The sequence below is a fragment of the Physeter macrocephalus genome, chromosome 20 (assembly GCF_002837175.3).
Source record: "Physeter macrocephalus isolate SW-GA chromosome 20, ASM283717v5, whole genome shotgun sequence".
Lineage (NCBI taxonomy): Eukaryota > Metazoa > Chordata > Mammalia > Artiodactyla > Physeteridae > Physeter > Physeter macrocephalus.
In genome coordinates this window covers 52,548,831-52,564,448 of record NC_041233.1, presented here as the reverse complement: position 1 = coordinate 52,564,448, position 15,618 = coordinate 52,548,831, and the positions used below count along the sequence as shown (strand labels likewise).

The window sequence follows — 15,618 nt, the reverse complement described above, 5'->3', positions numbered from 1 at the left end:
AAAAGTGATTCCAAAGAAATAAAGACCAAAAGATATCTTTAATTTTACTCATAAATATGATTCCTTGGGCTTGATTTTTATAACCATAATCAATGATAAAGTATTAATACATAGTATGTTATTTGTGAAGATGTACTGACTAATATAGCAAATAGAATCATAAAAACTTAAGTAGCATTAACTTAAAAAACTCAAAACCAAAACAATCTTATGAAGAGGACAGAATTTAAAACCAGAAACACTTATTTAATGTTTTGAATATAAACATTAGTGCATTTCAGGCTTTTCATAAAGTATTACTTCAAAGTTCTAAGACTAAAAAATCAAATACAATTGCTAAGACATCAGTGAAAGATTCCATCAAACATATTTGCCTAGAAATGTTCAAGTACCACTTTCACTATACCTCTCAGTACATTCAGGAACTGCCTTGTAATACAGAAGAATGACTCACCGAACAGTAAAGCTAATGAAGTATTTTTCTTGGCAATTTGACCAAAAGTGAGGGAAGACAAACCCTGGTCTGAGCATACCTTTTTATACAGATGAAGCAGGGAGCATTTGTTTCAATATCATGGAGTGAATACATCTGTTCCTCTTGCCCCTTAAACTAAAATCTGGAAACTAAAGTAACAATAAAAGGATGAAAGAGTCATTAAACTCCCAGAAAAGAAAACACAGGAGATGACAACACAAGATTTCAGAAGTTGAAAAATAACCGCATGGGTGGTAACAGTCTTAAGAGGCTGGAGAACACGTTCATACAGTTCAGATTTGGGATCGTTTATCAGGCAACCAAGTAAAAATATCAAGTAGGCAGTTGGAAGTGAGCTCAGGAGAAAGATTCTGGCTGGAGATATAAACCTGAGTCATCACCACATAGTTGGCATTTAAAGCAACAAGACCATCAAGGGAGCCCACTTGGGAGATTCTAATGTTAAGGAGTCAAAGACATAAGAAAAAAATAGCAAAGGAGACTGAGAAAGAACCAGAGAAGTAGGAAGAACCAGGCAAATGTGTTTGCTGAAAACCTAGCAAACTAAAGAAAGGATTTAGTGGAAATTAAACAACTATGTGAAATGCTGCTGAAAGATCAAGTAAATGAGGTCGTAGAGGTCACTGGAGACTTTAAAAATCTGATTGGAATGGGTTTAGGAAAAAAATGGAAGGGAAACAAGTCAGTGAATACAGACTTTTCAAGGAGTTTGCTGTAAAACAAGAAATGGGGCCTTTCTGTTGGCTCTAGCTAGGACAGACTATATCCATAAAGGTAAACAATACATGGGCACAGATGCTGGTAGGCTTACAGATGCAGTGGTGGCAAGTTCTTTTCTCATCATTTTTATTTTCTCTGTGTGGACAGGGAGCAAGCCTAGAGGGAGGAGGTATTAGAAATGTGAGGACAGAAATAAACCCATGAAATAATCATTTGAGCTCAATGTAAGAGAATGGATTAGGAAAACTTAGTATGACTACTAAGCAACCAACTAAGGTTACGATGACCATGTGTCAGCGATTGGTAAACATTTCCACTTTGAAAAAAATCCACTCTGTAGTCTATTCTTTCCTTTGGCTGAATAGTCTCTCAAAATAGTTTTTCTTGAGTCCTAGGTTCCATTACCCTAAGGCAGAGAGAATCTCATCTACATTTGAATATACATGGCAGCAAGAATAACAACGTACACAAAAATGTATGGTTCAGGGAGCATTCAGTTTTCATATACATACAGGGCCTAAATGGTTCCCATTTTGCTCCTCTGTTATGGATCTTGTGTTACTTATATTCCTAAGTCTAATTTCTTCCAGAGCTTTCTCTGCATAGATCCAAGGTCCAGTTGAAATCTTTATATGACATATGTGTATAGTACTAATGAATGAAACAAGAGTTACCATAAAGTTGAATCGCAATGCCAGTCAAGACTTTTGCTATTATTTCACCTGAGCCATTATTTATCTGAAAAAATAATCTGATGAGATCATCTTATAACAAACATTTATTTGGCAAACTATTTTATAGAAAGAGACCCTAAAAATCAAACCATTTCTTATTTAAACAATAGACAGTATAATTCCAATCTTTCCCCCATCCAAAGCCTACTCCATAACTGAAGTACCAAAAACCCATGAACTGTACTGCTAAAAAGGAGGGTGGGGGAAAGACATTAAACTTCCACAGGAAGACTGTATAAATCTGGCAGTGGTTAAGGACACATCAGCCTATACCCAAGAGTACTATCGAGTCGAAAAATTAACTGAAACTTACTATGAATATGTCTTTGCTCTTAATAAGGCTCAGAAACTTATGCAATGGTACAAGTTATATTATGTAAACTGATATAATCAAAGAAGTAGAGTGAAAAATCTGGATTTAAACACCAATAGAGATCACTAGATGTAAACAAGAACTTTTTAAAGACATTCTTTTAGCTCCAATTTAAAACAAACATTCAGGACTGGAATCTTCAGAATTTTCTAGTATCTTGAAAATCCCCATCTTCTCTTTAATTGGTCCTGAGGCATTCATTTGATCTAAGAGAAAAATATATAAACAAGTATTTTTTTTTTAAGTATAAGAACTTAAAGAAATCTTAAAAGAGAGGTCCACTATGTTTTTATGAGAAGTGAGTCATCTGTCCAAAATTTTAAAATCCACAGAAATGTGGGCCACTTTAGCAAGAAAGTACACTCCTCTTATTAAAACTAGAACTGGCCTCCAGGGAACAAACGAACTGAAACATCAGTTTGCTAATCAAAATCACTTCTGCTGTATTTAAGATATACAGATACATAGCAATAAACAACACCAATCTGAATTATGTTCTCAGAGATATTTAAAAAGAAGCCCAATTACGGTTAGTTTAAAAGTAGGAAAGCAAAACACCATGAAAATATATCTTTATACACCCCCATAGCTAATATGAAATCTTTTACATTTTTGTCAATATGATAGCTATTGGAATGAAATCACTACTGGTTTTAATTTGCATTCTCTAATTTCTAGGGAGATTGAAGCATCTTTTTATGTTCACTGGCTGTTTCTTTCTCTCCTGGTAATCGTCTGCTCTTAAGTTGTCCAGTTTTCTTGTTGATATTCAGTTATTTATATATGATAAACATTTCCTGTGTGCCGTGTGCTGCAAATATTTGTGGTTTGTCTCTTATCTGTTTACGGTATTGTTTGTTTTTACAGAATTCTTTAAATTAATAAAATCTATTAATCTCTTCATTTAGTTTGAGAGTTTTGTATCCTGTTTAAGAATCCTTTTCCTGGACTTCCTTGGTGGCGCAGTGGTTAAGAATCCACTTGCCAACGCAGGGGACACGGGTTCAAGCCCTGGTCTGGGAAGATCCCACATGCTGCGGAGCAGGTAAGCCCGTGCACCACAACTACTGAGCCTGTGCTCTAGAACCCACGAGCCACACCTACTAAGCCCGAGCGCCTACAGCCTGTGCTCCGCAACAAAGCGTAGCCCCCGCTCTCTGCAACTAGAGAAAGCCCAGGCGCAGCAACAAAGACCCAATGCAGCCAAATATAAATAAAAATTAAAAAAAAAAAAAAATTTATTAAAAAAAAAAAGAGGACAATGGGTAAGGGGGGAGGAGTCGGCCAATTCCGGAATGCAGGTCATTTTATTGGACAAATAACCCAGTTTTTCCAACAAATCGATGGCATGGAAAAACAAAAGTGAGGAGGGTGATATAGAAGAAAAGAGATACAGCAAACAATGAAATTTGGATCCTGATTCAAACCGTAAAAAGATTTGAGACAACTGGAGAAATCTGGATATGAACTGGGTATTAGCTGATATTAAGGTTTTAGGACCAACTCTCTTAAATGTAATAATGACATAGTGACTATGTTTAAAAACATGTTCTTCTCAGTAAAAGATGCCTAAGAAAGTGGCTATGGGTAAAATGTCATGAGTTTAACATTCTGATTAAAGAAAATGGCAATGAAATAAAATTGGCTAAATGTTGTAAACTATTAACGGCAGAATGAATTATCCACAGAGGTATATTATACTATTCTCTCTACTTATATATATGTTTCAAAGTTTCCGTAAAAATAATAAGTAAAACCATGAGAGATACTTACCAAGGAGATCACTTCGATCTAACAACAACTCCAGGTCTTTATCACTAATGACCTTCTCTCTTGATCCTTTTACTTCCCTATAAGGAAACAATATATTCACATCTATATGATAAATCAAAACTATGCATTATATTTTTCTAAAATTAAAACAATCTTACCTTTCATAATCTCTAGATTTTAATAATTCCATTAATTCCTTAGGGTCTAAAAAGTTCTTAGATTGATTTAATCCAGATTGACCACCTTTGAAATGATCTAGAAAAAATTTTCAAGAAATTCAAAACACTCAAAATTGCCTTTAAAACCAAAATACATTACAAACCAATCAGAATGCCTTACATTAAAAAGGACAGGCAAACCAAGTGTTGGTAAAAAAAAAAAAAAAAAAAAAAAAAGAAAAGAAAAGAAAAGCAACTGCAATTAATGATACTTTGCTGGTGGGAGTGTAAAATGGTTGGGGAAAAGTTTGGCAGTTGTCTATAGCTAAACATACACCCACTCTAAGACCAAGAACAAATACATACGTATGTCCATAAGTATTTGTATAAGAGGAGCTTATGCATAAGAACCAAAATCTGTAAACAATTCAAACATCAATAAACAAAAGAATGGATGAATTATTCAGCAGTTTTTTTGTTTAAATCGCAAACTTCTAACGCACACAACATAGATGAATCTCAAAATATTATGTTGAGTATAAGTAGCTAGACAAAAAAAGAATACATACAAATGAATCCAGGTATAAAGTTAAAGGAAAAACTAACCTATAGGACAAAAATTGGAATAGTGGTCGCCTTCTAGTGAGGGGCAAGGGAGCCTTGGAAATGACTAGAAAGGGAAACTTTCTCGGATGTTGGAAATGTTCACTACCTCGATATGGATAATAATTAACTGAGTATATACACTTGTTATAGGCATCAAGCTGTACACTTAGCTGGGAATTTTACTGTATGTATATTATACCTCAATAAAACACTGTCAGCATTTAAAAAATTCCTTTCAAATTGTTTTCTGAAATTAATCTCTAAAATTACTAAAAGTAAAACTTGGGGAAATAAAACTATAAACTGTACCTAATTTAAACCAAATTCAAAACAAAACAGAATTTATTTCATAATTCAAGTCCCTAAAAGCAGCACAGGTGAAAAATTTTTAATTTGCACAACATCTTACTAGGACCAAGTTCCTTTTTCCTCCAATGGAAATTCTAACTGCAATCTGAATGCTCCATCAAATCAAATTAAAGAGGTCTAAAGCCTAATCCACAATTTCCCTCAAAATCAGATATACTGGAGAAAGTATTTGCAAGTAGAAAAGTAGCATCAAATAAATTGATAGCAATTTTCAACATTATTATGATTTTTCTAGGCTTCAAAATGTATATAAGATGATTTTCAACTTTTCTTAAGGCAGCCATCAAGCCATTTATCCAAACAGAATTTTATATTGAATAAATAAAAGCAGAACTCCAAGGAATATCAGGGAACAGAACATAAAATGCCAATGCCTCACCCACTTCACTTTCCCTATCCTCAGAATCTTTTCTAGATTAAAAAAAAAAATACTGTGTTTTTAATATTCTATTATTGAAACTATGAAAAGGGCATACTGGAGTCAAATATTTTTGAAATAGTGGCTTCAACAAAGTAAACAGATTTTATTGTAGCACTACTTCAATATACCTTTAATATTCTAATATTTAATATATTTTACTTGCAAGAAGAGGCTTGGAAGTTTTCTTAAAGCATTTTGGCACACAAATCTCTTATCAAGAATAAACAGTAGGGGCTTCCCTGATGGCGCAGTGGCTAAGAATCTACCTGCCAATGCAGGGGACACGGGTTTGAGCCCTGGTCTGGGAAGATCCCACATGCCGCGGAGCAACTAAGCCCATACGCCACAATTACTGAGCATGTGCTCTAGGGCCCGCAAGCCACAACTACTGAAGCCTGCGCCTAGAGCCTGTGCTCCAACAAGAGAAGCCACTGCATTGAGAAGCCCGTGCACAGCAACTAAGAGTAGCCCTTGCTCACCGCAACTTGAGAAAGCCCACGCACAGCAACGAAGACCCAACGCAGCCAAAAATAAATAAATTAAATTAATTTATTTTAAAAAAAGGATAAACATTAACAATAACATCATACTCAACAGTGAAAAGCTGAAAGCTTTTCCTACAAAATCAGGAGCAAGACAAGGTTGGCTACTCTCGTCACTTCTATTTACACAGTATCGGAAGTTCCAGCCTCAGCAATCAGACAAGAAAAAGAAATAAAAGGCATCCAAATTGGAAGGGAAGAAGTACAACTATCACTATTTGCAGATGACACAATACTATATCAAGAAAAAAACTATAAAGTCTCCACAAAAAACTGTTAGAGTTAATAAATGAATTCAGCAAAGTTGCAGGATACAAGATTAATTAATATACAGAAATCTGTTGCGTTTCTATACACTAATAATTAACTATCAGAAAGCAGAAGTAAAAAAACAATCCCATCAAGAATGAAATATCTACGAGTAAACTTAACTAAGGAGGTGAAAGAGCATTGGAAGAATTAATATTGTTAAAATGTCCATACTACCCAAAGTAATCTACAGATTTCATGCAATCTGTACCAAAATACCCATGGCATTTTTCACAAAACTGGACAAGTAATCCCAACATTTGTATGGAACCACAAAAGACCCCTCCAAAACAAAAGCAATCTTGAGAAAAAAGACCAAAGCTGGAGGAATCATGCTCCCTGACTTCAGACTATGCTACAAAGCTACAGTAATCAAAACAGCATAAAAACACACACATAGATCAATGGAACAGAATAGAGAGCACAGAAATAAACCCACAGCACTTATGTTCAAATAATCTATGAAAAGTAGGCAAAAACATACAATGAAGAAAAGACAGTCTCTTCAAAAAACTGTATAGCTACATATAAAAGAATGAAACTAGCACATTTTCTCACACCATAAACAAAAATAAACTCAAAATGAATTAAAGACCTAAACTAAGACCTGAAACCATAAAACTCCTACAAGAAACTACAGGCAATATATTCGTTTACATTGGTCCCATCAGTATTTTTTAGATCTGTCTCCTCAGGCAAGGGAAACAAAAGCAACAAAAATAAACAAATGTAACCTAGTCAAATATTTTGTACAGTAAGGAAACCAGCAATAAAAGGAGAAGGCAACCTACTGAATGGGAAAAAATATTTGCAAACTCTATGTCTGACAAGGGGTTAATATCCAAAATATTATAAATAGCTCATCAACTCAATATCAAAAACCCCAAACAACTGATTAAAAAACTGGCAGACCTGAATAGACATTTTTCCAAAGAACATCTATAGATGGCCAAGAGGCACATGAAAAGATGCTCAATGTCGCTATTCATCAGAGAAATCCAAATCAAAACCACAATGAGATATCACTTCACACCTGTCAGAATGGCTATCATCAAAAAGTCTACAAATAATAAATGTTGGCAACGATGTGGAGAAAAGGGAACCCTAGTATGGTGTTGGTGGGAATGGTGGGAAAACAGTATGAAGTTTCCTCAAAAAAACTAAAAATAGAACTACCGTATGATCCAGCAGTTCCACTCCTGGGTATATATCCAAAGAAAACAAAAATAATAATTTGAAAAGATACATGCATCCCAATGTTCACAGCAGCATTATTTACAATAGCCAAGATATGGAAACAACCTAAGTGTCCATCAACAAATGAATGGGTAAAGATGAATGGTTAAAGAAAAATACAAAATGGAATATTATTCATCATAAAAAAGAATGAAATTCTGCCATTTGAAACGTGCATGAACCTAGAGGCTATTATGCTTAGTGAAATAAGTCAGACAGAGAATGACAAATACTGTATGTTATCACTTATATGCGGAATCTAAAAAATAAAACAGATGAATAACAAAACAGACTCAGAGATATAGGAAAAAAACTAGTGGTTAGTGGGGAGAAGTGGGGGCAAGGTAGGGGTAGAGGATTATGAGATATAAACTGCTATGTATAAAATAAATAAGTAATAAGGAGATATTGTACAGCACAGATAATGACTTTATAAAAATATAGTCATTATTTTTAAATAACTTCAATGGAGCATAAACTATAAAAATTGTGAATCACTATGTTGTACACCTGAAACTAATAAAATATTAGAAATCAACTATACTTCAATTAAAAAAAAAGTTTCTTTTTTATTTTGCGGTACGCGGGCCTCTCACTGTTGTGGCTTCTCCCGTTGCGGAGCATAGGCTCCGGACGCGCAGGCTCAGCGGCCATGGCTCACGGGCCCAGCCGCTCCACGGCATGTGGGATCTTCCCGGACCGGGGCACAAACCCGTGTCCCCTGCATTGGCAGGCAGACTCTCAACCACTGCGCCACCAGGGAAGCCCTCTTTTTTTTTTTTTTTTTTAAATGAAAAAAAGAATAATCAGTAACATCATGTCAATCCCCATGAGAGTTTAAGATATGGCACTTTAAAAGTATAGTTGATACTCTTCACTGCCCCATTGCTCCTCATTTTAGACACTAATATTTTTCATTATGTCTATGGTCACATCAACCCAGCTTAGGTCTTCACAGCTCCAAATTCCCCACTGCCTATTTAAATCCTGCACTGATTTCTTTTATAAAGAAAGTAACAACAATAACAAAAATTCACAACACACAATAGACAACTTAAGCAAAAAAGTACTACAAAATGTTATTTACTTTTGTGGATGATCAACTTTTCCAGTTTTCTTTTAGCAGCTGCTCTTTCCACAATTTTCTGATCAATAGTATTTGCTGTAACAAGACGATATACAACAACTGGCTTTGTCTGACCAATTCTATGACATCTATCCTGGGCCTGAAGATCAGACTGGGGGTTCTTAAAGTTAAAAAGAAAAATAACATTTAACAGTTTAAGGTTAAAATTATTTAAACTCATACTATGTGGGTAAAGTCAATAAGCATGATCCAATCAGAATCTTTGTTTAAAAAGATTCTGGTTAAAATTGAGTTAAGGTACTGTTTAAGCGCCTTAACTCAATTTAGCCTTCTAGAGTGACTTCAATGATAAAGTATGTTCAAGTCTTTACACACTGGACACTTGACAAAGAAATGATTTTCATCTTAAAGTGGATACCTTTTCAAAACAGAAAAATGAAATTACAAAGTGTACAACGAAAGATTAAAAATTCAGAATGGAAATATAATCAGTATATTGCTACACTTCCAACTTACCCAATCACTATCATAAATGATAACAGTATCTGCTGCAGTCAAATTAATGCCCAGACCACCAGCTCGTGTACTCACTAAAAAGATAAACACATCTGGATCTGTGTTGAAGCTGTGCATCTAAAAGCAAAAGGGATGTAAACATAAGGAATTAAGAAAGATAGAAACTGTTCCTGCCTGGAATGTGGATATAGAGCTGCATATTAAGCAGCTATCTTATACCCGTTTGTTTACCAGCAAAGGAAGGGGGAGGGCAGTGGTGTCCCAAGGGATATAATAAGCCAGCATTCTTCAAGCTGGGTGTGAGTTCTTAAGCATCCATAGGACTTCTGATGTGGGATAAATAAATACTGAAAGCCACAGCAGCCATAAAGTTGAAAATGACCGATTTGGTGGAAAGAGATAAATTATCAGACTCAACTCCCATGAAACAAAAAATCATGATCATGCCTATTGCCCAGGTTGTGGCAATAAAGCAGAGGCCCTAGGATGTAGGTCCTTTTTTTTTTTTTGGCCGTGCCATGCGCAATGCAGGATCTTAGTTCCCCAATCGAACCTGTGCCCCCTGCAGTGGAAGTGCAGAGTCCTAGCAACTGGACCGCCAGGGAAGTCCCTAGGTCAATTTTGAACATTACTTCAGAAATCAAGACAGGAGTTACAAAAAAGAATTAAGTATGTATGACATAAGCAGTCTTACATTTTTTTCTCTCTCTGAATAAGACATGGATCCATCAAGCCTGCTAAAGTTGAAATCTCTAAAGTGACAGTAATCCATCAAAATGTCCAACATTCTTGTCATTTGTGAAAAAAGCAGCACCTGAAATTTAAATATATCTTAGTATCTATACTGATTAATGAAGAATAATTAAACAACCAAAAATCCATCAAAAGTACCATACCTTATGACCTCTGGTTTTTAGTTCTGGCAGCATTCGATCCAAAATTAAGAATTTCCCAGAATTTGTTACCAACTCTTCATCAATCTTAAAAGTGGGCAAAGAAAGGAAAAAAGAAATTGTCACAACAACTACTAATAATCTGTTTTTGTCAAAATAAAAAATAAAAACCAGTTTAACAGTTTAATTTTCAATGACAAATAAGTCCCTATAAAACTTTTTAAATTGACCTTGTTATTTTTTTTATCAGAAGATAAAAAAGGAAAAGGAAAGACATACTCAAGGAAAGACATACCCTACAATTTAAAACCAATGATTTCACAAAAAACAAAATTCAGTTTAAGTGTATAATCTATCCTCCCCACACCTCTCCCCAAAACTGTGTATAACAGAACATTAAGTTCAAACTTACTTAATGTTGAGGTTTATTCTTTATAACTGAGTATACTTTCAACCAAATGTGTATGAAAATTACTGCTAAAACTCTCAGTAGAAATTAAAGAAAGTATAAGAGCTTATAAGCAACCTAAGTATCCAAGATGAACTTTTTAACCTTCTGGTGAATATTAATTACCTTCAGAGATTATCTTCTTCCTTACTCAATGAAAAGCTTTAAAGCAGTGGTTCTCAAATAGGGGCAGTTTTGCCTTCCACCCCCAGGGTATATTTGGCAGTGCCTGAAAGATACTTTACGTTGACACAACCGGGGGAGGGAAATATTTTGGCATCTAGTGGCTAGAGGCTAGAGATGCTGGACAAATGGCCTATAGTCCACAAGACAGCACTTCCTTAACAAAGAATTATCTGGCCCAAAATGTCAATATTGACAAGGGTAAGGAACCCTGCTGTAAACTAGTACAAAACAGGGTTATTGAGGGTTACTGAGAACTGATTTCCTTTACTACTAGGTTGTTTTTCCATCAGCTGCCCAAGAAAGCAATTTCATTCATTTAATCTGAAAGCCCACAAATCAACATAACTTTTTGCTCTCTTCTGTGGCTATCTGTTGAGATTTAAGCAATGAGCAGCCAGACTGATTTTGACAAGCTGAATACTAATTAAAAGGAATACTGAAAAGGTGACAATCTCCAAAATAGACAGCAACTAAAACACAGTGTGGAAATCAACTGTGTTACTTAAAAACGTATATTTCCAATATCACTCTAAATTTACGAGGATTCCTAGCTGTTTACATAAAATATATAAATAAAAATATTAGCTTACATATAGAAAACCACCTTTATTCTAACATTCATAAAGTTCTCTGAATTTGGGGGGAGAAGACAATCTTCATATGACAAACATAACAGTATTTACTGTAAGTAATAATAATAATTTAAAAAATGACACTTTCACCCAACATAAAAAGTTACAGAAATCAAAACAGTATATTAAATAGTATTCACCTTAAACTCTTGTGTGACCAGGTCTATAGGGTACTCAATCAAATATGGATGATTACAGCACTTACGAAGTAGCATCATTATATTCTGCAGCTTCAGATTAACTTCAGATTCTATAGGGATATTTGTTTCCACAACAGCTCTGCACAAAATATATAATCCATGAATGAGACATTAAAAAAAAAGAAAAAAATCACAGTTTAAAGAATACGTAAATTTATTTTTATTTATTTATTTATTTTTTTGTGGTATGTGGGCCTCCCTCTGCTGTGGCCTCTCCCGTTGCGGGGCACAGGCTCTGGACGCGCAGGCCCAGCGGCCATGGCTCACGGGCCCAGCCGCTCCGCGGCACGTGGGATCCTCCCAGACCGGGGCGCGAACTCGGTTCCCCTGCATCGGCAGGCGGACGCGCAACCACTGCGCCACCAGGGAAGCCCCGTAAATTTATTTTTAAACACACCTTTCTCGGTCTACCTCTGGCTGTATTTGGCTGATCAGTTTTTCCAATTCATTAGGGAAATCATCTATTTTGCTGTAATCTATTGACTTTCTAGTTCGCCGTTTTGGTCGTCCAGTGGGACTCAGCTCAACTGTTTCTTTCTAAAACAATAAATTAAAGAAATATCTTTTAAAAAAGCTATACTCTTAGTTATTTGTAGTGAGGTGGATGGACCTAGAGTCTGTCACACAGAGTAAGGTAAGTCAGAAAGAGAAAAACAAACACCGTATGCTAACACACATATATATGGAATCTAAAAAAAAAAAAAAAAGGTTCTGATGAACCTAGGGGCAGGACAGGAATAAAGACGCAGACCTAAGAAATGGACATGGACTTGAGGATATGGGGAGGGGGAAGGGTAAGCTGGGACAAAGTGAGAGAGTGGCATGGACATATATACACTACCAGATGAAAAATAGATAGCTAGTGGGAAGCAGCTGCATAGCACAGGGAGATCAGCTTGGTGCTTTGTGACCACCTAGAGGGGTGGGATAGGGAAGGTGGAGGGAGACGCAAGAGGGAGGGGATATGGGGATATATGTATACATATAGCTGATTCACTTTGTTATACAGCAGAAACTAACACACCATTGTAAAGCAACTATACTCCAATAAGGATGTTAAAAAAATGTTAAAAAAAAAAAGCTATACTCTTACATTCTATACACACACACACACACAAAGTAGGGTATAATATTTTTATGTGCAAAATGTTTTAACATATAAAGAAAAAAATAATTTTGTCTGTCATCATCAAGTTTAATAATTTCCGAAGGCACAAAATCAAGGTTCCATAAACTATAGCCAAATGTAAATTTTATCCTGTGAAATTTAATTGTTTTAACACTGATGACAATATCTGGAATCAGAGTTAATGCATTCATATCTCAATGGAAAAAATTAAGGATGGATAAAACTTCTGAACTTATATAAAGGAATTTAATAGCTTTGGGCTGAAATGAGGCTCCACATATCTGCACTACAGAGGTTATTTCTTTGGACTGGTATAATACTGCAATGAAATTCCTCCCAATAGGCAACTCCTTTAATTTTCTAACAGTTAAAAAGCCAGAGATTCCCTTTAATTAAAATGAAAATGGGATAACAGTCTAATGGTTGTACAAAAACAGAAATGCATAATCATAAATACTTTGAAAAGAAATACACAGGTCCATGGCAAACAGTCAAAAATCTGGACATCTGAACAAAATTTAAGGGTCTCCTAATCTTCAGTTATAAGATAATCACATTCCAATTCAATTTCTTGTAATATGGTGGGTAACTAAAAAAGATATTTCTTTCAAATAGAGGATTTTATTAAATTTTTTGGCTACCAAGAACCTCCTGTAAAGGGATTGTATATTTGGGGTGACTGGTCTAGTGGGCAAGCCCTTAGTATATTGTGTGCTTGTTCAAATGTATTTCCAAGTCCACCCCCAGACAGTATTTCAGATGACTATAAAGCAATTAATGTAGGAACCATCACTTGAATTTTAGTAGGACCACAGAATTACTAGGAGACAATTTTTGATACTGGCCTTATGCCTTATACTCCAGTTAGAAATTCACCCTCAACAAGTCATGAAAACAGGTGATGAGCCTTATATAAGACTGAAATCAACCATGAAATTTTCTATGCCAACTGTCATTTACAGGTAGGATTATTTCAAATCCACACTCTACCTCGCTGGATCCAAACATGTTTGCAATCGTACGGTTCACAATGGCTGTGTAAAAGATCTCTTGTTTCTTTGAAAGTGGTGCATAAACAACTACTTCTCGTTTAGGAGGAACTTCAAGAGCAACATCAGATTTTAGTCTTCTCAATAAGAAAGGTGTTAAAATCTAAAATTTAAACATGAATAAACATATATAAATATTAAACGTTTTTGTATTTTCAAGGAATACTCTCCCAAAATACCCTTTTACCCCTTCTTCTTCTTTTCTTCCTGTAGAAAACTATCACATCTCAAAAGGTGATATAAAATATTTCCTTGAAATTTTCCAGACCAAAAACCACCACATGACAAACTCATAGCATTTATCTGTAACATTTCACAACTTATTAATTTTTCAAAAATTCTAGTATAACTTGAATATTTTAAAAAGCTGAAATAAGAAGGTGATATCTGTACTTCTTAGGGATAAAGTTATAGCCCAGTTTTTAAAAGTGAGGTTTCAAATTAGTAGAAAACCAAAAAATCAACTGACCCAGAAAAGTAGCCATGAAAAGTTTCCTTCTATAAGTTCTAAAACTTCAGACTTAAAACTACTCTCCTTCATCAGCTGTGATGACAAGAGATTTCCACATTTATAAAACAACAGAGAAGCAATAGGTAATTATATCATTATTAAACTGCTTAGGTTTTTAAAAGAAAATCAACTTAAAAAAATCATTTTATATCCTTTATACCCTTACCTTTAAATTAGTAATTAATTTATATATAGATTAGGGCTCTGTACTTAAATACCTCAAAGGTATAGAGCCAAGCATAGAGACTTTAATTTTCCAGAGAAAGAGAGAACATTACCAGTAGTTTAAGAAAAAAGTATCTGTAGACAGCAGCCCAGACACAAATATACCTACAGGCAACTATCAGTAAAAACGTGCAAATGATTTGGGGAAATATGATTTGGAGTATTATTTTTACTTTGATTTATGTACTGTCTCACTTCAAAGTCAAAAAAACTTTTTCAAAAAGATTTTGAATAAAATTGTCAAAGCACGATTGAGAAGCTTTTCAGGCCCACATATGAAAACTAGGAGACCTTTGAAAGATTATGTTTGTTTAAAAATAAATAGGATAGATGGAGTTGTACAAAACAGTAGAATGGATCATACAAGTAAGTAAATTATGCAACTATTATTGTCAAACATTGCATAAAAATTTTCATTTTTGGCTGACAGACATGTCAGTAACCATTAGGGGTAAAATGAGTATACGTGAAAAGGACAAAATTTTAAAAAGCACTTTACTTCTGCTGTAATGCCATGAGACCTCTAGGGGAGGGAAAAGGGCAGGAGAGTAAGTTAAATTTTGGGGTGGGGGGGCTCACTTTTCAAATTCTACCACAATGGGTTGAACAGGTAATTTCTAGGGTTCTTTTTTCATTCTATGAGTCTCTAGTAAGCAGAATAAGAAAAAAAGTCAAAACCTGGTGCAGCATATGCAATACATTCTGTTCTCTTTCTTTAGCAATAATATCTTCAGCGGTTTCAGAAAGACTAGTGATATCAAACCAAGATTCAAAGCTGTAAAATAAAAAAATTATTACAAGTTAACCTAACACATAAATCAGTTATATTAACACAATATATGTTTTGCATTTTCAACTCTGTATTAATCTGTGTAATATGAAGCAGATATTTTCTTAAAGGGAACATTTTTTCTGATTTATAAATATATTATCTTTTTTTTTACATCTTTATCAGAGTATAATTGCTTTACAATGGTGTGTTAGTTTCCGCTTTATAACAAAGTG

General features: G+C 34.7%; 1 protein-coding gene across 1 annotated transcript in view; it reads right to left on the bottom strand.

Annotated features, from left to right (window-relative positions):
• Positions 1–221: 221 nt before the first annotated feature.
• HELLS (helicase, lymphoid specific) overlaps positions 222–15,618 on the bottom strand; it is a 39,834-nt gene continuing 24,437 nt past the window's right edge. Inside the window, exons 12-22 of the mRNA XM_024121440.3 lie at positions 15,292–15,388; positions 13,819–13,980; positions 12,097–12,236; positions 11,640–11,778; positions 10,237–10,320; positions 10,035–10,154; positions 9,341–9,457; positions 8,825–8,984; positions 4,255–4,351; positions 4,097–4,173; positions 222–2,529 (exon numbers count right to left, since the gene is read on the bottom strand). Of these exons, the coding sequence (XP_023977208.1) occupies positions 2,435–2,529; positions 4,097–4,173; positions 4,255–4,351; positions 8,825–8,984; positions 9,341–9,457; positions 10,035–10,154; positions 10,237–10,320; positions 11,640–11,778; positions 12,097–12,236; positions 13,819–13,980; positions 15,292–15,388 (1,288 nt within the window). The 3' untranslated portion in view covers positions 222–2,434. The remainder of the gene's footprint in view (positions 2,530–4,096; positions 4,174–4,254; positions 4,352–8,824; positions 8,985–9,340; positions 9,458–10,034; positions 10,155–10,236; positions 10,321–11,639; positions 11,779–12,096; positions 12,237–13,818; positions 13,981–15,291; positions 15,389–15,618) is intronic.